The sequence below is a fragment of the Sceloporus undulatus genome, chromosome 3 (genome assembly GCF_019175285.1).
Source record: "Sceloporus undulatus isolate JIND9_A2432 ecotype Alabama chromosome 3, SceUnd_v1.1, whole genome shotgun sequence".
Taxonomy (NCBI): domain Eukaryota; kingdom Metazoa; phylum Chordata; class Lepidosauria; order Squamata; family Phrynosomatidae; genus Sceloporus; species Sceloporus undulatus.
Genome location: NC_056524.1, coordinates 155,999,664 through 156,021,780, shown reverse-complemented (window position 1 = coordinate 156,021,780; position 22,117 = coordinate 155,999,664). Strand labels below are relative to the sequence as shown.

Genomic DNA, 22,117 nt, shown 5'->3' with positions numbered 1-22,117 from the left:
TTTCAAAGAAATGTACAATTAAAAACATACAATTTAACTTTCCCCAAGTGGCTTTTTGTTGAGTTGGAATCAATGTCACAAGCGAAGGTTTAAAGCTAGTCTTTAAAGTCAGTGTTTTCTGTATGCTGTAGGAGGAGAATGGCTCACATGTTAAACCCTTGGAGACTTGTTGTTTTTGCTTCATGAGAGTCTGTGAGAGTGTTGTTGTTTAAAATAATAGCTGCAAAATGTATGTTATGGAATGGTTTAGGACTTGGCTACAGTTGTGTTACTATAATTGGACCAGCTTCCAGAGTACATATGCCTCCAAGGCTGATTTTGCAAGCTTTTATTTGAGTTGTTTTATCTAAAGATATTGGCCCCGATGTTCAGCTGAGTTCCAGTGTTTATCAAAAGACAGACATAACAAGTGGAGATGACGCTTGGGCTCGGCATGGGAAGTATGTATTGATTTTAAACAGCCTTTTTAATGTGACCAGGAAAAGTTTATCGCCCTCTCTTTCACTCACTCACACACAAACATAAACTTTTCTAATGTTTGATTGTAGACAAAGGTGTTGTTATCGCAGTGTCTGCTGCACATCTTTTCCCCTCTTACTTCTTGCCACCCATAAGTTACACACTGCCTGACGATGTTATTTTTATATGTATTTCTCTGATCCTGCTGGTTGGTGATGTGAGGCAACAGAGTGGGAATGTTATATAGTTACATCGCATAATGTTACTAAGGGCTTGAAGGGACAGGCCAAAATAAAGCTGTTTCAGGTCACTTTGGAGGTATGCTGTTTAAATGATACTTGCATCTTAAGAGGCCAGAAGATGCACCAAAGCTTCCCTAAAGTTAAACTCTTACCCTTGATCAACTGCATGAATGTGGTCTCTCCTTTTATCCTAGCTACAGGTGTGCAGGTGTCAGGGGATGGGACCAGTATGTGCACCAGTGTTGGCGGTGGCATACAAGATCCCATTCCCTTCTTTGGGGGCAGAGGTCTGTATAGACTTACTGACCTGTGATTTCTGGAACATTTTTCTTCCTGTGGTATTTACAATAGGCACTGTGTACAACAGCTGTCAAGATCTTAGACCAGTCATATTCCTGGGATGATGTCTACACTATCACTGGGTTGAGAGATTGCATCAAGAGGGAGTGAGGATTTTATGTGGCTCTTCTTATCCCTAAAGTGTCATCACAGCTTCTGAAAAGCCTAGTGATATCTTGTGTCTACAGGTCTGCATGCATGGTTAGGGATCTCGTTCTTGATAGACTTGTACGTCTGGGATACTGCTGGGCAACACATGCCCCATGGACTTCATATGCATCCCTAGGCTGTGTTTGTGTCGCTCTTCCTGCAAACTGTGTTCCTTAAATTCAGTGACAAGCTAAAAAACACTGAAACAAGCATGATTCTTGGTTTGAGAAGCTGTAAGGTTGTGAAGGCGACAGTTCTTCCCCCAGACAGCTGGCGGACAGACGTATCCTACCACCTCTTAACACAATTTAATTTCATTTGTATAGCTAGGAGTTATTAGTAGATCTATGTCAGCTAATGAGTGTTGACAAGGTAATAGCCAAAAATCTAGTCTCCCAGGAACAAGAGAGAAGGTTGAGCAGTAAATAAAGGTTTTCAGAAGTGTACATATTGTACGGTAACCTGCTCACAGGCCACAAATGTTGTGTTATTTGTTCAGGCTTGGGTGGGAAAACAGGATTGAGTTAGAAAACATCCTGGGAAAGAAAATAGCTGGCAATCTGAAGAGAAGCACTCTGCACTGCAGTGTTTGTTTCAGGTCCCACTTTGTCTCAGCTAATGGCCAACACATGTGTGGCATTGAATCCCATATGTATGTACTATGTGAAGAAATACTTCTGTTTGTCCTTTTCTTGCCAGTTAGTGTTTGAGTTTTAGAATTATGGAAGAGGGAATATTTCACTCCATAACCTGCAGTTTGAATATTCATCTCAGTTAACAACCCAGTAGCAGGCACTGTACATTAGTGGCTCATTTTTTAAAAAAATACAAAACTCCCACAATGTACCTTAAAAGGAAAAAAAATAAACCCAGAGATAACGTGCATAACAGCAGAACCAAGCTGCCTTTTATGTCACTGTGTCCCTCCCAGAGGAACAGCCCACTTGTCAAGCTGTCATGTGCTCTTTTAATAACGCCTTGTGACTATATCTATGAAATAACACGGAACATTAGCAAGGAAGCACTTTTGCATAGAATCGCCATGTCTCATTTCTCCATTACATGCCAATTAAATACTGTACATTTTGTCTCCTCTCTTGATTCACATGAGTCACTTCAAAACATTTAAATGACAAATACTGGCCTGGGCTGTGGGAGAAATGCTGTTGTTTACTATTAGGGACATTCCATATTCTAACTCATAACAACTGCTGTGCAGGATTCTGTCCTAGAAGGTCTTCTTTTTTTATTTTTGTTTCATACCGAAATCCCTTAATGTTGGAGTAATGGCAGAGCTGATTTAGACAAGCTCCCAAATAGCTGAGAAAATTTTAAGAATGGTTTTGCAAGAATCTGCCTTAAAAGGGAACAAAGTGTTTGGCTGCTTTATATAGCAAAGTAGATCTGTGGTGCCATGCTTACTCCACACTTTACAAGATGGGACTGTAATACAGTACCATATTAAAGTTGCCCCTGCTATAGTCTCCTTCCCTTTAAGCAAAGGAAAGGAAGGGATTGTGATTGGATAAAATCACAATACTTGTGATATTATTGCCTCGGACCCTTTTCTTCTAAGAGGCAGCGACAATTGTGTTATTCATTTAGGACCTTGTATAGCAGCCCAACACAAACAAAGCTTGTTTTTTTTTTAATTCTTTGGGCTTCTGTATATTGGATTGGGCCACATTGGGAGAAGAGATTGGTAGAGAGTTAGCAAGATAAAGTAAGTGTTATTTGAGCCTAAATGCTAAAGATCAATTGAGATTGACTAGCACCATGAATTCTCATCCCATTGTTGAGACTAAGGGGTAGTGCATCAACTGTGTTGCTCAAGTTTGCATGGAACATTGTGTGCCCCATTGCTTTTGCTGCAGCATGGCAGGTGGAATTTTGTGTACATGTATTGGAATAAAGTGTGATGAAATTCTAAAGCAGTGGTTCCCAAACTCTGGTCCTCCAGATGTTTTGGACTCCAGTTTTGGCCAATGGTCTGGGATTCTGGGAGCCAAAGTCCAAAACACCTAAAAGGCCAGAGTTTTGGAATCACTCTTCTAAAGGATGTCATGGAGGAGATCTAGTACCTTTTAGGACAAGTCATACCATGTCACAGAAGGCAGAAACATCTCTGGCTGCTATGAGTAAGCAGCTCAGAGCTTAGAGAAGAGCAGAGCAACCAATAGACAAAGAAGTTGCCAGGGAAATAGGAATTCAAGAAAAGATGGGTCTAGAGAAAGTGGTACTAAAATGTCAAAGAAAGGGATGGAGGTTAAAGAAAGGAAAATGAGTTGGTTCAGAGAACCAAAGGAAAGTGAAGATGGAGGCAGAGACTTGAATGGGAAAGAAAGCTGAAAGGACAGAAGAACTTAGGAGCAGGGAGTGCAGAGACAGGGAATTGCAAATAACTCCTTGCTCTGGCGGTCTGTCCCAAAATGGTGCTACTCAGAGCCACAGAAGCAATGCCCTGCACCCAAGCCTCACAAGAGTTTCCCAACTGCCCTCAACCCTACTAGCAAAAGACATGCTAAGAGAGTGAGTTTGCATTGGCAAGTGAAGAGTGGGAGACACCACAACACAAAGTGATTAGTGAGGCTGTGCAATGGTTTTAAGGGACCCTGAAAAGTGGTTTTATGCAACCCTCATACCCACCATGGTCTTAAAGGTCGCTAGTTCCCCTTGTCTATCGTGCATTAGTACTTTGACTGAAGCCTTCCTGCCACCCCCTTTCCCCCCGTACCTCCTCTCTAGATCTCTCTACTGCCCCCAAGGGGGTATCACCCATTTCAGTAATCACTGCAGTAAGGTGTCATATTTTTTGCTGTTTGCCTCAAGGATCCATGCATTTTGGGAAAGAAATCTTGCAGCACAACCCACCAGAGACAGTGCTCTCTCTCTCTCTCTCTCTCTCTCTCTCTCTGTGTGTGTGTGTGTGTGTAATCCATTGTGCTCATGGAGGATGACCATAGCCAACATAGAATGAATTGAGAGAAGCAATGACACTGGGTTGACTTCTGCTCATTTCTCTTATCAGCTACTCCTAAAATACCACTTAGCAACCTTGAAAATACAGGACAGTAAACATGGCCTATTAAAAAATCATATGGGCAACTGATGTGTAATCACTTTGACATTCATGTTTAGTATTAGCTGTGTTATAAGCAAACCTTAGCAACTTGATTGTTGGGTGTTTTTCCCCCCTCACATGTAAATTTACTTTGCAGACAAACTCATTGGCAGTTATTGTCCATCACACATTTCAGTTTGATAGCTAGAAGAATGGAGAAGAAAGAGCTAATCTCTGCTAATCTCCATATAGCAAATATAATCATTCTTTCCTGAAGCAAAATAGAAACATGGGGTTGTGTAAGCTTCTGTTTGCACATACCCATCATGGAACACAGTCCAGGTAGCTGGAAATAAGCAGGCAGTCTGGTCCATGTTGTTATTTCACAGGGGCAGGCCTTGGTTCCACATTGCCTCCTTCAAGCCAAACTCTACAGAGAGAACTGCCAGACTCAGCCTCCTTTCACTGACTGCTCTCCCCCCCCCCCCCCCGACTGTCTCTGTTCCCAGTACTGTTCCATGGCACCTGCCGATAGCATTGCCACAGCAACAGGGCCTTCTATGTTCTAGAAGCCAACTGCCTTCTCAATATGCCAGCCTGTTGGCAGATGGGGTAGCCAGCCCAGCAGACACATTTTCAGCCACTTCTAGAACTGTTTGTGTTTCCAAGCACAGGCCAAGTGAAATGTGTTGCTGTCAAGACTGAAACCAGATCGAGCAGAATATGCATGCTGATCTGACATATGGAATAGACATGCCAAATTATTTCCTGCTAATTGTCCATCTAAACAGCTTGAGTGAGTCCAGCTTTTGCCATGGGAAGCACCTTCTCTCATATGAACTTCTCTACCCTGTAAGATTAATAGCAGTGGTTCTGATTCACAGGATCCAAACCTGGGAGAGCAGACCAATGATGACCCACCATAAGGCCACCATTGTTACTTTGGAACTCATAACCATGTAATGCTATCACTGTAAATCACTGTTTACACATATTAATTTAAAGTGATTCTGTTCTCCCAAGATTTTCAATTGTGAGTTTTTAGTTCATAGGTGTTCAGCTACTCCTTTGCTGACATTACTGTAGAGGGTCTTGCACATGATTGACTCGGCTATGTTTTTGTTGTTGTCGTTGAGCAACATTTGAACTGTTGGAAATGGCAGGAAAGGAAGTGGTTTGCTCTTCTGTCAGAATAACCACTAGATAGACACAATATCATAATCAATGTCATCCTGACATTATGTGTAGTGTAAAGTTATGAGAGTATGTTTAATTTAAAATCAAACCAAAAGCTTTTTGTACCTTTCTGGGATTCTAAACTCTTGTTCTGTAGAACAGACTGTGTTAAACTCAAATGTTCAGTACAGCCAGATGGTATGCAGAGCTAGTTGTGCGTAACTCCAGTGATTTTAGTGAACCTAGACAAGTGTTGTTATTGTTTAACTAGAAAGCCATGCAGATACAAATTAGCAAGCCTTTCTAATTGGCTCATATTGCTTCCATTTTTTTCTTCCACTCTTGCAGGAAAGTATGCCCCAGACACCAATATTTTCCAGTATGCTTGGTTCTGGATGTAGTGGGCAGGTGCAGCCAGATACAGGAGAGCGAAGTGGAGATCCTGTTTATCAAGATGGGAATCTCATCTCTGGATCACTGGAGGCTCTGATTGAACGCCTGGTACCTACCACTGACTATTACCCAGATGTAAGTAGATGGTTGTAATCTTGTTTGTTTTGCTAGAGTTTTCCTAGAACAGGGCCTTGAAGGCAGAAGCAATTATTTTCTCATGTACAGTAAAGAGCTTGTCCTAAAAATGTGTTTTCATTTAAGATATGTTGGAGAGTGCAAACACATACATACACACATATATTAGGCTGAGGCACAGAACAGTGTTCTGTACAACCATGCTGGCGACATGATCACAGAACAGTCTCTGACAAAGCTGGCTCTTCAGCTTAGTAACGGAGATGAACACCACCCGCTATGGTCGGACATGACTTGACAACCTTGTCAACAGGGAATACCTTTACCTTACTTTTTTAGTATAGCTTAGCAGTAGTAGCGTAGGTACACTGGTTTGTATACTACTGTTATGATTAATAATATTTACAGTAGCACCTTGATCCTTTTAGATTGGGGCAGAGAGAAATGTCAGTTAATGTAACATATCTCAGTTCAGCATGGCCCCTTATTTTAGAATCAACCTGCATCGCCTTTTAAAATACATTCTTCCCCCGCTCTCTCCCACCATAAATCTGACAATCAATGGATTACAGCCCAAAACCCTGAGAAGAGAATGTCAGAAATATTCAGCTTTTGTCAAATAAATGAGAAAAGGTACTTAGAAACCAGCCTATAAAACAAACTGCACCAAACTGTAATTGCGTTGCACTTGGTAGACAGGCAGTTTCCAAGGATTTGTAGACACCAGAAGGTAACTCATCCATTTGATGCTACCAAATCCATTTCCTCTATTATTTCTTGAGCGTTAAATACATGCAAAACAGCAGGAAAGTGCCTTTTTCTTCAAGTCACTCAGTAGACTCTGTTCATGTCAGCATCTAGGGATGGAGTAAACCTCAAAGGTGAGAGAGTCAGAATGCTACATCCCATTTCATCCCCCTGCAGCAATTATTTAAAAAATTCCATTGTACGTTGAGTCAGATCAGAATTGAGTTTTTCACCCTGCTTTTACTGGACTATGGTGGACCTTTCCTCTCAGTCCTCCCTCTTCAAAAGCAAAAAGAGAGAGAACACTTTCTGGATGGGCACAGAAAGAAAACACATAGAGAGATCTACTTAGAGCATATTGAAATATTTCCTTTCTTTGGCGATGGTGTCAGGAAAGCTGCAAGGCAGATTGGTTGGAAAGAAAGAGAGGTGGTATATGTTGTTCTATAGAGGCTTGTTTACACTCAAGGAGATGTGTGTGCTCAAACACGACAGTTTTCAGGAGGTTAATATTGAAGTGTATTTAAGTGCAACCCTTGATACCCATTGCAAGCAATCATTTAGGCAAATATTCAGGCAAACAAAACATTTCAGATTGAGAAGGATGAGCTGAAGGGAAAAATTTTTTTGCTTTCTCCCCAAAGATATCGCCACATTCTTGGTCTTTAAGTAACAGTTACTATTTTAGTCTCTCATTTACTTGCTCTGACTCTGTTTCACTCCTTTAATTGAACATGTCTCTTAGCAACAAGTTAGGAACTATAAGACTCTGCTTCAGTCTTTTGATTTTTTTTTTGCACTCAGTGTCTCTTTTTGTAACATCTTAAATTGTTTTATGTTTTTCCCCATTTTGCAAATTTCTGTCAGCTTCTGAAAATGAAATAGGGCATAATTTTCAAAGCCAAAGTTAAAGGTTTCTTCCCATTTTGTTTATATAATTGGGGAAGCTTGGAATAAATGCCAGTGCAGTCACAAAAATCATGGCAGCTGCATGTGCAGCCTTCATGTGGGCATACTGGTTTACACAAATGGTATTCCATGTGAGTGCTGCCTGCAGTTTGAAAGAAGATCACCATCTGGTGTGAACAGGCCCTGGGCTTAAAACTGAAACATTTGATCAGCAGTCTCCAATGATGGCAGTTCTCTTCCTCCTCAGGTCATTTTCTAAGCTGAATGTTCATAGGCTTTCCCCTGCACATGAACTTAAACATTGGGGAAAGTAGTCAAGCATTCTCCCTGACATATGTGTTTCTCCATGTATTCATGGATTTTGATTTTAGTATGGAGCAAGAATTCCTACAATCTGAGAGAAAGTCCAATAGCATTTGTATATCTTCCTTCTATGTGTCTGTTAGATTAAGAAACAAAACTATTCAGATACTTAGGCCTGTTACAGACTGCCAAAATAAAGCTGCTTTGGGTCTCTTTGGAGGTATGCTGTTTAAATGATGCATGGGTCCTAAGAGTCCGGAGGTCGCGCCATAGCCACACTCCATTCCTAAGCACTGGAGTGCAGCTTTGGTGCAGCTTCTGGATTCTTAGGATGCATGCATCATTTAAACAGCATACCTCCAAAGAGACCCGAAGCAGCTTTATTTTGGCAGTCTGTAACAGGCCTTAGCAAGATGTTCCAGTTTCCGCCTTCTTCAGCTGCTTAAAACAATAGTGAACTGCTAAGAACGTAAAGGATGCAGTGTTCCAAAATGGATGATGATGTTCAGACCATGTGATACTTGTGCAGTCTGTGAATCCAATTTCCCCCCCTAAAATACTAATAATATAGGACATTTCAGTTCCAAACACTGACAAGATATGTATAGGTGATGCCCCACTTGGAATTAGCAGTATGATCCAGGATTGTTGGCTTGTGTTTTGGGGACAGCTCTTACTAGCAGTGTCTGTAGATTTGGCAGCTTGTAGAAATTTATAACAGGAGGCTGGCTGGTGGCTTTAGCAAGACATTTTGAATTAGCTAATAATGGATAACTGTCCCTGGTTTCCTTGTGGTAGTTAGGAGAGTCTCTTCTCTCTTTTTTTTTATGCATATGAATCTACTGAAAGGAACAGCATACAGAGATTCAAAAAGTTCCTTTTTGGACCACATCTCCCAGAACTTCCCAGTCTGTGTGGTCATGTTGCTGTTGAAGCATTTTTATAAAGACGGCAGCCTTTTGTTGGTATGGTCTCATTGTTTTATTTTACCTTATTTTATTTGCAAAAGTAAAGCCTCTTAGCCACAGATATACTTGAAAATATGATCATTGCCCATCTTGAAAGTGAATTTTGGCCTCTTTTTTTAAAAAAGTGTCCACATTGTTTTTTCAACTCAAGCCATTTCTAAGTTTATACATCAACATTATTCAAAAGCTGCTTTGAGTTTGCCCCTTTTAAGGGCAAGGAACTCAGAGGAATGCAGTAGTCAAGTGTACTCCCATTGTAACGTACATTTTGGCTTGTTCTTTAAAAATGACATTCAAATTGTCTTAATCACAGCCCACTAAAATAGGGCCATCAGCTGCTTCCCTCCAGGTCCTGATGCACAACTTTACATGGTAAATGAACTGGTAAAGATAATGAACTGATGTAAGGAATCTGGAATTAGAAAATGACCCAGGGGAAACTCATTGTAGGGGAGATTATTGGTGGGACCAGTTGGCATTTAGCCAAATTAATCCCTGCCCTGGTTCCAGTTTGTAGTGTTAAATCCTTTGTCTCTTAGCCTTACTAGTTTGCCTTCTATAAAGTGGGTATTGTGTTGCAATAGCAGCGTAGGGAAAGAGGAGTCCTTTGGTGTTCAGAGCCGATACTTCTGTCTTGTACTTATGCTGTTTGCCAGATCACTTCATTTTTCTTGATATATTCTGCCATTTTGTTTCTAGAGCAGTCGGCCAAATGCCCCTGGTGAACTTGCAAGCATGAAAAGAGCCTCTAACAATCTCCTGTTTGTCCTCAGTATCTGATACTCATACAGATAATAACAATGAATGTGAAGCTTTCCTCTGGTTATCACATCTGGCAATTGAGAAGGTTGTGGAGGAACAGGCAGGAGGTATTTTGGGTGAACTGAACCAAGGTGTATAGTGATGGGAGCAGTGTAGCTAAAGGGGATGCAATACACGCCTAGTTTTTTGGAGTTCACTAACCATCCCTGAAAATGCATAATTAAAGAAGGAGGGGACATCTATGGGATCAGATGATCTGTGGAAATAGGACAGATGATGGACTGGGTTCATAATTGTCTGTCCCTGTTCTAGAGAGGCTGGTTTCTGTAGGGGTAAATGAGGGGCAAAAATCAACACCCACATCATAATCATTGACAGCACCAAGATATCTGTGTGCATCACTAGCATAATGTTGTGTTTTGTAACAGTGAGTGGGTGTGTAGTGTTGCCTTGTTGTAATCATTTGTAAGTTGGTATAGCAATTTATTTTTGTAGAGTTCTAGTGAAAGAAGAGTTAGCATGTTACATTGATTTGAACATTGGATTGAGACTCAGGGGAGCAGGGTTTGAATCCCCACTTAGCCATGGAAACCCACTGGGTGACTTTGGACAAGTCATACTCTCTTAACCTCAGAGGGATGCAAAAACAACCCCCGCCCAATCAAATCTGGCCAAGAAAACCCTGAGATAAATTTACATTAAGATCGGCATAAGTCAAAAACAAATTGAAGGTACACAACAACTGATAAAAAGCTTTTCTAATCATCCACTTAGATAATATTGCCTATACTATTTCACAATACAGAGAGACTATATGGACAGAGGTATGAATACTGTCGTGCCTGCCTGAATTTGGAGGTGGTGCACCTTACTCTTTAAACACATCCTTCAATGTTTTAAGTATGATAACTTCAGTGTTCCATTTAACATTATGAAGAACATATGTGCCCATCTTTCCAAAGAAGAACATTACTTCCCCCTGTATGCAGCAAACTAATTTGCTCACGGGAAAATGTCTCCACATAGAAACCTGCACAGGGTAAGTTAAGGAAGAAATGGGATTATATACAGGGACACTTTCCAGTCATTGTACAGTACACTACATTGCCACAGATCAGAAGCAGACTTGACCAGTTTTCCATTCTATTTTTATTTAAATAATCTCACCATTCCACAAAAAAGCCTAGAGCAAGATTTTAACCTCACAACATCCTTGTCTCTAATTTTGGTTACAAGATAGTAAGTTGCCCATCATAATTATTAAGCTTCATGGTTGAATGGGAATTGGAACACATCTCCCAAAAAACCCAAAATAAATCACATAGAGAACCAGATGTTTTGGCCTACAGCTCCCATCAGCATGACTAAAGGTGATAGTGGTAATCCAGAATATCTGGAGGGTCAAGGGTTCCCTACAAATGTTCTAAAAGCTACCCCACACAAGCTGAAGGAGGTCTAGATAGCTACTTCATTCCTCCTCATTCAGCTTTTGTGATATTTGAATGCTACATTTTTTTATTTGTATGAACACATTTACTTCAAATATACATTCTTTGCCTTGAATGCCTGAGGACTGACCCATATGTGTCTCCTTGCCTTACAAATCTGGCCATAAGAAAATGGGAATACAAACTAACTATGAAGTAATTTGTATGCAAAGGGCTTTTGTATCACCTTTAAGACTAGGGCCTGTTACAGACTTGCAAAATAAAGCTACTTCGGGTCTCTTTGGAGGTATGCTATTTAAATGATGCATGGGTCCTAAGAGTCCGAAGGTCACGCCAAAGCCACACTCCATTCTTAGGCACCGGAGTGCAGCTTTTGGTGCAGCTTCCGGATTCTTAGGATGCATGCATCATTTAAATAGCATACCTCCAAAGAGACCCGAAGCAGCTTTATTTTGGCAGTCTGTAACAGGCCTAGGTGTGCAAAAAAAGATGTAGCGTAAGTTTTTGTGGACTTGGTCTACTTCCTCAGATGTAAGAGGAATTTGTGATGGAAACATTTATTGATCTCAGTGTGGAACACCTCACAGGAAAAAGTAAACACTGGTGTATATAATTGTAAAGTAAAGAACTAAAATTGCTACTAACTGTACTAGTATTACTGGACTGAGCTGCAGATGGTAGCAGGGGGACAGACAATAAAAGACGCAAAAATTGAGCAGATACTTTCAGCACATTATTTGAAAAACGACTTTATATTCACACATTCAAAAAAGTGTACATACAAAAAACATGTTAAGCTAAACATTTGACAAGAAAAGTTTTCCCAGAAACCATCTATCTATCTATCTATCTATCTATCTAAAGCTGGACTGGACATAGTCTTATCTTTCAAATTAATATCTTTTCTTTGTTTGTATATCATTATGCCTTATGCCTTCTGGGTGTACACTGCAGAAACCCTTTTTAATTTTCTTTGCAAAGATGCTGGCTAATACACTATTTCAAAGAAAAATAAAACAAAACATAGTTTAAAAGATTTTCATCATTTCCCCATTAAGCCTAGTAGTCTGACAGCTCGGGAAATCTCTCTATGATGAAAGTGGAAATGTGGGACTCTGACAGAAGAATCTTTCTTTTCAATGGCTTTTTTACACTGCAGTCTTTGAAAAGCCAATATTCTGATTTGAGTTATCTCAGAATTGCTTCAGATAACAATGTTGTGCTTGATCCAGACATTTCAGAATGGAAACCTAAACTAGAATTAGTGTGCAGGACTGGATTATAATTTGATGCCCTCAAAAGAATGTGACCTAGCTTGTTGGAAGAAGGGTCATTGACAGGACAGTGCTGCTTACATGTCAGCTTCTTTGTGATTACACTTAGCAAAGGCAGCTCATTCTTGCACAACATAGGTCATGTTTTCACCAGTGGAATGAAGGGGAAAAAACACTTTTTGCAGTTTCTCAAATTTTTTTTAGTTCCAGGAATGGAACAGAGATGCCACAAAGCAAATCCTGGTTGGCACATTACCTGAAAAGGGCATTCATATACTATCCATTTATCTATGTGTTAGATCCCTGCAATACTCCCAAAGGTTTCATCAATTAAAATAATTGGAGCACTTGTAACACTGTGTTCTCAAATCAAGGATCACTGCTTAAGCCTCCTTCATTCCGTTCATATACAGTCAGCCCTTCTTATACATGGATTTTTTATACACGGATTCAAGCATCCATGGTTTGAAAATGTTAAAAAAAGTATAAATTTCAAATATCAAACCTTGATTTTCCATTTTTTGTAAGAGATACCATTTTGCTTTGTCATTATATTTAATGGGACTTGAGTATCCATGGATTTTGTTATCCACGGGGAATCTTGGAACCAAACTCCAGCGTATAACAAGGGTCCATTGTATTATTGAAAGCTTTTCTTCACTAGTTTATCTTTGCTTCCTCTTCCACTTGCTTTTGAAGCTATCAGAGTAAAAGCTTTGTGGATTTTCCTGTTCCCTGAGGGCCTGGTCCCTCTGCTATGGGGTGAAAAGAGGAATCTCAGATCCTTGAAAACAAACTTTTTAATAAAAGCTGTAGGCAGCTTTAGAATGGCTGCTATAGTCTCTACAGAGTGTCCTCTACCACTCCAAAATTTTTTCTATCAAAACTTGACCAGCACCAGGACTCTGTGGGAGAGAGGTATCTTTCAAGGCCTCAGTGACATTGCTCCAGGAGCTGCTGAACACATGACTGTATTCAGGACTGCTGCATTGTGACTTTCACTATCTTAACATTTCCCGGTTCTGTCTCCATTTTCCACACTCTATACTAAACACAGGAGATTATCAGGCAGGAGGTGGATAATGACAGGAAAAGGGTGAGAATGATGTGCCATGCTTCTATCCTTATATCAGACACATGGCACTTATCCTGTGATTATCCCATCAATAAAGAGGAATTGTCCCATCACCAGTATTAACAGGTTATCTTCAGTATTAAGATGCTGACTCTGATGATTGCAAGATCAGCAGGTTGGCAGTTCAAGGTCCAAGTGGCACTTGATGGAGTGAGCTCTCATCACTATTCCCAGCTTCCGCCACCTAGCAAAAGGTACCACTTCATTGGGAAGGTGAAAGTGTTCTGTGCAATCATGCTGACCACATGACTATGGAGTCATCTTTGACAATGCTGGCTCTTTGGCTTAGTAGCAGAGATGAGCACTGTCCTTGACATTCAGACATAACTTAGATAATCTTGTCAAGTGAAAACCTTTTGCTTTTCCCTCAAAACTAGGATTCAAAACACTTTGGAATTCAGGTGCAAGGAAATATTATCAAGCACCATCTGTAGCAAGAGTAGGAGCTGTGTGGCTCATAGGTTATTTGCAGACCTTGAGGGATCTAGTTTGAATTTGGGACTTGCTCCAGAACAACCCCCTAAAAATTGGTTGGGGGGAAAAAACCTTTTAAAAAAATAAAACATTCTGCTTTGGAGTATTCCCCACCCAGAAACCTCAAAAACCCTTTCCCTAAAATTGCTTCATAAGTGACTAGGAGTCTAGGATACTGTGGCCCTCCAGGACATTGAAGGAGCTGAGAGTCAGCCAGTCCAGGCTCCAGGATGTGCATGACCTGCTATCTAGGTTCAATTAAATTGGAACCAGGAAACATGGATAATGCATAATGTTTGTTTCACAGCACTACAGTGTACGTATTTTTCATTGACCTACCAGAGATATAAAGTGGAAAAATGCACACTGAAATGTCAACAAGTGTCATAAATTGAACAGAGCATTGTGGAAGGGAAGAAGGGACACAGCTGGGGCTTTTATTTTAAGTGGCAGCCTGATTCTTGTACATTGCACATTGGTTCCATACTAAGAACTCGCCTGCAAAGGAAATGAACAGGAAAAGGAGTGAATCACTCAGGAATGCGCAACTCTACTCTCTTGTCTTGTTTCTGTCAGCTATATCAGTAACTTGTCACATCAAGTTTGGCAATCTCCATGGAAGCAGACCGGAGGATGAGTCTCCTGTCTGTGGCCAAAGCTTGTGACTTATCTTAACAAGAAACTCATAATAATAATAAATGTATAACTTTCTACCACTAAACAATCTAGGCTGGAATCAGCATGTGTCTCCTGACACTAACCCTGCCGCAAAAGCTCACCTTGTAAGCAGTGCAAACCCCCAATATGGCAATTTCAATGTTGTCAGAGTTTGGGAGGATGAGCAGGGACACTTCCAACTATTTTCTTGTAGCTGGATGTAGTTCAAAGGCATCATCTGCAGAGAGTTCATAAGAACCTTTAGACATCTCTGAAAATGTTCCTCTCAGCACATCCAACTACAGCGCATTCCTCTACAGCTCATTCCTCCATTCTCCAACAACATGGAAATGGCTGTGTTGGGTGCAGGTTGTGTTGTGTACAAGGTGAGGGTCTTTTGGGGAGTAGGATTTTGGTCACTGTGTGGTCGGGACAAAAATGTCACCCTATGCAGCAACCATAAAAATAAGTTTCAGTGGTCTAAATCTGATATATGCCATCATAATTTACCAACTGGATGACAGCTGTTTCCTCTGTCAACATTATAACTGCCCTAAAAGGCAAGCCCCTTTTGTTGTCCCTATACAGTTAATTAATAGATGATTGTTCATCACAGTGAAACAGTTGATCATCCGTAATAATATTCAAAGAAAGGGGAGTTTTGTTCTTCTTTATTTCACTTTGGTTCACGTTGCTGTCCATCATGCTTCACACATCAAAGTGCTGGTTATGCTGTAACGAGCCCTGTACGGCTTGGGTGGAGGTTATATGTATAACCATATTCTCCTATATAAGGTTGTGTATGCTTCAGATCTTCTAGGGAGGCTCTTCGCACTGTCCCACAACTCTCATAGGTACATGTGGTGGGAATGTGAGAGAGGCCTTTATAGCTGCTCCCAGACTCTGGAATCGCCTTCCTAGAAAAGTTAAGACTGGCACGCTACCTCCTGTTCCTTTGTAGGCAGATGAAGAGCTTTTTGTTTCTTTAGGCCTTTGATGGTTGATTTCAGAGGCAGAAAGGACCTTTCAAAATAATGCTATACTGTTTGCTTGCTGTTTTCTTTATAATGGTTTTGCTTGTAACTGCTTTTGATTCTGTTGTTAAATATATTTTAAATTTGTGTATGGTATAAATTTTAAAGCTGTCTCTGCTTTGTAAGCCATCCTGAACTCTATGCTGCATCTGCACTACAAGAATAATCCAGTTTGATGCTGCTTTAACTGCCATGGTGGCATGCTATAGAATTGCAGTTTCTTGTGGCACTAGAGCTCTCTTTCAAAGAAAGCTTAAAGGTGTCACAAAGGTACAGTTCCCTGAATTCCATAGCTTTGAGCCATGGCAGTTAAAGCAGTGTCAGACTGGATTATTTCTGCAGTGTGGATGGAGTTGAAGGTGGGGAGTAGGGGGAAGTGTGGTATTACAATATAATGATAATAATAATGCTTCCATTACTTGCAGCCTTCATTGAACCTCCATGAACAGAGTATGATAGAGGAGGTGTTAAGGGAAGACAGAACAACATACCAAATGAAAATGTTCTCTCTCCTGTCTTTTAGGGAAAATATCCCAAAGTTTCACTGAATTTGTGTTGAAGGGGAAAATTCTTTTTGTTCTGGTTTAAAATTTGTAACAATTGTAATTCACATAATTAACATCAACAGCTTGTTTCATTCTCCAGACTTTCTGTATTCCTCAGTGGAGAAGCAAAACACTAATGTAATTCATAAATCAATAACACATTTTCTTATATTTATTGTGTGTTAATTTCCATGTTGGCCTGTTGTCAATCAGAAAGCCAGGATGTCAATATTTTCATAAAATCTGTGATGCATTTGCTTGGCTATCATTTCCTAGACTATGTAATGGATGTAAGGCACAGAATGTATATGTACAGAGAGAAAAAATCCAAAAAGTTCTAATTGGAAATTAAGTCCCCTTTTAGGACTTCATTTGTCCATGTTTTTTGTCACATGGAACCTGCTGAGGATGAGATTAATGGAATAACAGGAACTGTCACAGCAGAGTAGTAGGAGGAACACTTCTGGTTATTTTTTCTCAAAGCAATGCAACAAGTATAGATTATCGTTCCTGGGCCTGAATCCTGTTGGTATTGCCACTTTAAGTAAACCCAATGAATCTATTGTGAAATGGTTTAAATTTATGTAAATCCGAATCAGTGGCTGTTCCCTAGTCCAGAGCACCAATAGAATTCGGGCCCTAGTCTTTGCTGGGATACCTGACATAGGTTTTGCCTGTGAAAGTGAGAGGTAGAGCAGTCAAATCTACTTGCATGAGTTTACTTTAAGATTATCTTCTACCCACTTTCCCCCCTGATTAGCAGGAATTTCTGAATTTATGCCAAAGCTGAAAATGTGACAAAGACAGAGAAAACTTTTTGCAACTATTGTTTTCTTCTACTGCTCTATGCAACTGCAGGAACTTTTGGGGAAATAGTAAATCTTATCTTCTACCATTTGAAGGCAGGAGGCTGAAGAAATCATCCCATGAGAGTCATCTTGTGGCTTTGACCACAAGACCAAAGGATAAACAGTCACTGAGAGACAAGAAGTCAGGAAGGCATAACATGTGAGGGCTGGTGAATGGAGACTATATGCTATGTTGAGCAATGATACTAGCACACCATATGATGCATTTCTGAAAAGGTTATTTGAGAACAATTATCTGTACAATGGTAGGGTAAATAAAATTAAATGGGGTATTCCAGAATTGAAACCAGCATGGTGTAGTAGTTTGATAATTGGACTATGACTCTAGAACTTGTGCTCAGCCATGGAAACTCACTGGGTGATCATGGGCAAGTCACACACTCTCAGCCTCAGAGGATGGCTGTGGCAACCCCCCTCCAAAGAAATCTTGCCAAGAAAACCCTGTAATAGGTTTACCTTAGGGTCACCATAAGTCAGAAACTACTTGAAGGCACACAGCAGCAACAACAATTGCAGAATTGCCTACATATGCACACAATACCATATACACCCGACTATAAGTCGACCACATATATAAATCAAGGGCAGGTCTGGGGCCAAAATTATGGATTTTGATATGACCCATGGATAAGTCAAGGGTAAAATGTAGGGCCATGAAACAAAGGATCTACAGGATGAAGCAAAGGAAAACAATACCAAAGAACTTACAGTGCACCTGCGCAATACACGGCTTTCAATTTATGCTGAAGCCACGCCCAGGAGGAAATAATGGTGTGTATGCTGCACCACACCACATGCATGAGCCCCATTGTTTTTAATGGGGCTCGAGCATACACATTTTTTCCCCTATGGAGGGGGGATCCGGAATGGATTTCCCCATGTAAAGGAAGGGCCCACTATACAATATTCCAGGAAGCATAACTGCTTGTGTTCACAATAAAGGGTGGATGGATGAGAGAACAGAAGTGGATCGGTGCTTCCAGGACAGATTATACTCTTACCTTTCACCAGGGGATGGTTCCTTTTTTAAAATAAGAGTTAAATACAGTACTAACATTGACCTATGGATTAGTCGACTGGTTTTTTGGAGTCAGGTTTTTGACTAAAATTTCTAGACTTATAAATGAGTATATACATTAATATTCAAGCTTTTATTTACTATTTTGGCAGTTATGTTCCAGTAGCAAAGTTTTAATTATCTTGTATGAACAGTGGCCTGGGAAGGCAGAAGCAGAGTTACATTGTTCATAAATAAGTGTCATTGAGTTCAGTGGCGCTTACTTCCAAGTAAGTCACAGAACTTCAGCCTACCTGGTAAAATATTTTGACAGTGTGTTCAGGAATAGGAATCTCAATTCTTTTTCCAAGACAAATACTTATTTTTTCAACTCCAGGACACATTAAGGTGGGTTCTATACTTCTGAATTAAAAGTGCATCTCACCATGTTCTTCCAGGCATTTTAAATACAGCTGCTATGCTTATATACCTTTCTATTTTTATCTTGCCATTGGTTTTAGTTCAGTTTTATATATTGATATGTGTTATTCTGTGCTACCAGTTTTATTTCTGTTTTATATTCTGGATGTTCATTTACTGTTTGTTGTATTATTGTTTTGTTTTAAAGCATTTCTATTTTTAACAGGGTTATAAATTGCCCACAGAACTTTGGTTGGTGGGAAGTTTAAAGTGTATTAAATACATTTTTTCTTTCTCTAACACAGAGGACATATATCTTCACTTTCCTTCTGAGCTCCCGAGTCTTCATTCATCCACACGAACTCTTAGCTAAAGTGGGCCAAATCTGCCTTAAACAGAAGCAGCAGCTAGAGACTGGCATCGAGGCGGACAAGGTATGTGACAAAGCTGTAACAAAGGTTAAAGCAGCAATGTTTTTCCATTTGTCAGCACTGAAATATGTATAAGTTACTGTCAAATAAGTTCTTTTGGCTACCAGACACAGAATTAATGAATATACTATTCTAGTCTCCAAATGCTCTTGTTTGCTGTTTGGTTTTACATGGACCTTATTTAGACTTAATAATTTGAAACTACTTGCCCATTTTACCTATTTAAGATGTGTGTTATTTGGTGGGTATCAGAGCTGAATCTCATTGTGTTGTTAGTAAACAGCATATGAAGAACTATGACCCATGCTGACTGTTTCACACAGCAATGCTGCTGTGGTCATTGCAGTTGCATTGTAGTAAACATGACCATGTGAAACGTCTTGGAAACAAGCATCTATGAATTTTACCCTGTTCATATGTATTGTTGAGCCAATCTGATATAGTGGCTTGAATGTTGGACTAGGACACTGAAAGACTAGGGTTGAATCCCTGTTCAGACATGAAAACCTGCTGGGTGACCTTGGACAAGTCACACTCACTCAGTCTCAGAGGAAGACAAGGGGAAAACCTTTCTGAACAAAATTTGCCAAGAAAACGCAGTGATAGATTCGTCTTAGAACCATCATAATTCAGAAATGACTTGAAGGCATACAGCAATATATGTATTTAGTGCATCTAGAAATTGTCTAAGGTAAATTTCAGATTTGTAAAGTTACTTTTACTTTTAAAAGTAATTAGTTACAGATCCAGGTCCAGGAATCCCCAGAAAGTAATTAGTTGCCATCATAATTATAATAGTTTAAAAAGTGTCTTTTCCTTTATTCAAAGGCTACTAAAATACATGGGTTTTTACAACATTCTACTATATATGTTTTGCTTTCATGTCCAAGGACAGTTATTTATTGTCCGGTCTTATCTAATAGATACTAAGTTTCTGATTTTCTGATGGCGAACCTATGGCACGCGTGCCAGAGGTGGCACAGAGCCCTCTCTGTGGGCATATGTGCTGTCACTCCAGCGCAAAGTTTGCCAGAGTTTGTTACTAGAAAGCCAAAGGGACATGGCACTTTGCAATAAATAAGTGGGTTTTGGGTTGCAGTTTGGGCACTCGGACTCTAAAAGGTTCACCATCACTGGAGTGTTGAAAGATACAGAAATGCTTTGCTGAGCTTTTGAAAAAACAAAAGTTCTTGTTTTTAATTCTACAATGAACTACAGACATAAGTTTTGAAAAGTCATAGCACAGTTGATCAAAACAGTACGTTGCGCAGTATATGTAAGTCATCTGCACACATGCATCCACCCACTTTTAATATGCAGTGATAAAGCATCTGCATATTATAAAGCATATTATAAAACAAAAGCTGGCTAGATAGTATGTGAGGAGAAACTCTGGCAAGAAACCAAGTTTTGTGGTTATGTGCTTTAATACTTATCATTCCTGTACTCATGACGTCACCAGGAACTAGCAAAATCTCACAGAAAATGTTCCAAGACACAAACTGACAGATTAAAAACAAACTTTAGTAAACGGATCAGATCCACTTGGGAGGCTTTTGCTGGTGTGTTTGGCAAGGAGAGGGTCTCAGAGTTTTAGAATAGCAAGCTTTAATAAATATGTCAGTAGGTTGTTAAACCCTGCCAAAAAGAAGTGAGTTAACTTTACAAGGGCAAAAATTAGAAAAAGAACCCAACATTGTCCTATTTAGGAAACAAGCAGAAGAGATTCTTGAGACAATATCAAAGCAATTGCTGAAGTCATAGAACCAGCATGCCAGGCGCTTGCACTTGCAGTAAAACAAAGGAGTTATGTTTCACTTTTCACTTTTCTGAAGGTTCTAGGGCTTGGTGCGTTTCAAAAATATCAAAAATAAACAACTCTCTCTTCTTTTTTAACATTCACAGTTTGGACTGTTTTAAAATTGGGAGAAAGTCCCAAATTGGGGCTAGGAGTGAGAGCAGAGGGATAGAATATTGGTAGTTCCATATTTGGAAGCTATGCACGAAAGGACCTCAAAATGGAACAGTTATCTCATTCAGTTGGGATCCCCACTTTGGTGGAAAATAGCATCACATAAGAGTCTTTTATATTATTTGTCTAGCCCTGCTTTTCAGGTGTACCCAAATCTACAGTAATCTACTTGTTTGCCTGGATGAGTCATGAGGTGTTGTTGCATGCTAGCCCCCAGGAAGAGCTGGCAAAAATGGTGATAATTTCTAACCTCTCCCCCCATGTATTTTCACAGCTGTCACTAAGAATAAGCAAGGGAGGCCATTAGAGATTATCACACGGGAGGGACAGCATCCTTCTGCCATCCTTAAACTGGGCTAATCGCACGATTGGGGGCCAAAGATTATCATACCCCTGTGTGCTTCTGACATCCTTCTCCTGTGTGTAAAGTGTCATGGAGCCATTCCTGTGCACTTCTACCATGTGTAACGTGTCATGGAGCTGTCATTTGGTATTCCATGACACTTTACACACAGGAGAAGCGTGCAGAGCTTCTCCATGACACTTCAGCCATGGGACAAGGATGGCAGAAGCATGCTGGAGTGTGATCCTTGATCACACAATTAGCCCAATTGAAGGACGACAGAAGGATGTTGTCCCTCCCATGTGATAATCTCCATTGTCTTGGTGCCACCTACAGAGGGTGCTTACCCACCCTGTGGTTACTGAGGAAAGACTCCCGCTGTCTCACCATGCAGGCCTGTCTCTGCAGCTGTTTTGGATTATTGACTAGTTTGCATATAAGGCTGCTTTTAAAATACCTTCTGTGACCAAGAGACAGGACAATGAAACAGATCCCCATCCTTAATGCTGGCTGCTCTCAGAAAAAGCTTCACGTTGGCATAGGTGGAGAAACTCCTTTGATGAAAGGGTGTGCTTCCTTCTCCTCAGTATGTGGGATTAAAGTGTGGGGTGATGTACCCTGCCAAGCTTTAGGTTCCCAGGGCTTTAGTTACTTGTAAGATTCCATTCCCCTGTGCTCTTGCCCTCAGGAAGCCTGAGAGAAAAGGGCTGTGTAGCCCATACAGGATTTGCACTCACCTTCCTGGAGAGCTGTTCATATATTGAAGTTCACTCTGTTTCCCAGCTGGCAAAAGTTGGCGCTAAATGCATCAAAAACCTGAACTCCCCTCCCACTCCTATTTTTTCCTCCTCTTGTAGTTTGGTCTCCCAGGTAA

General features: G+C 40.3%; 1 protein-coding gene across 3 annotated transcripts in view; it reads left to right on the top strand.

The window, feature by feature from the left end:
- Positions 1 to 22,117, top strand: part of RASGEF1A (RasGEF domain family member 1A) — a 325,383-nt gene that overhangs the window by 281,457 nt on the left and 21,809 nt on the right. For all 3 annotated transcript variants that reach the window (XM_042457796.1, XM_042457797.1, XM_042457798.1), the window contains 2 exons: positions 5,776 to 5,955; positions 18,803 to 18,931. In XM_042457796.1, the coding sequence (XP_042313730.1) occupies positions 5,776 to 5,955; positions 18,803 to 18,931 (309 nt within the window). The remainder of the gene's footprint in view (positions 1 to 5,775; positions 5,956 to 18,802; positions 18,932 to 22,117) is intronic.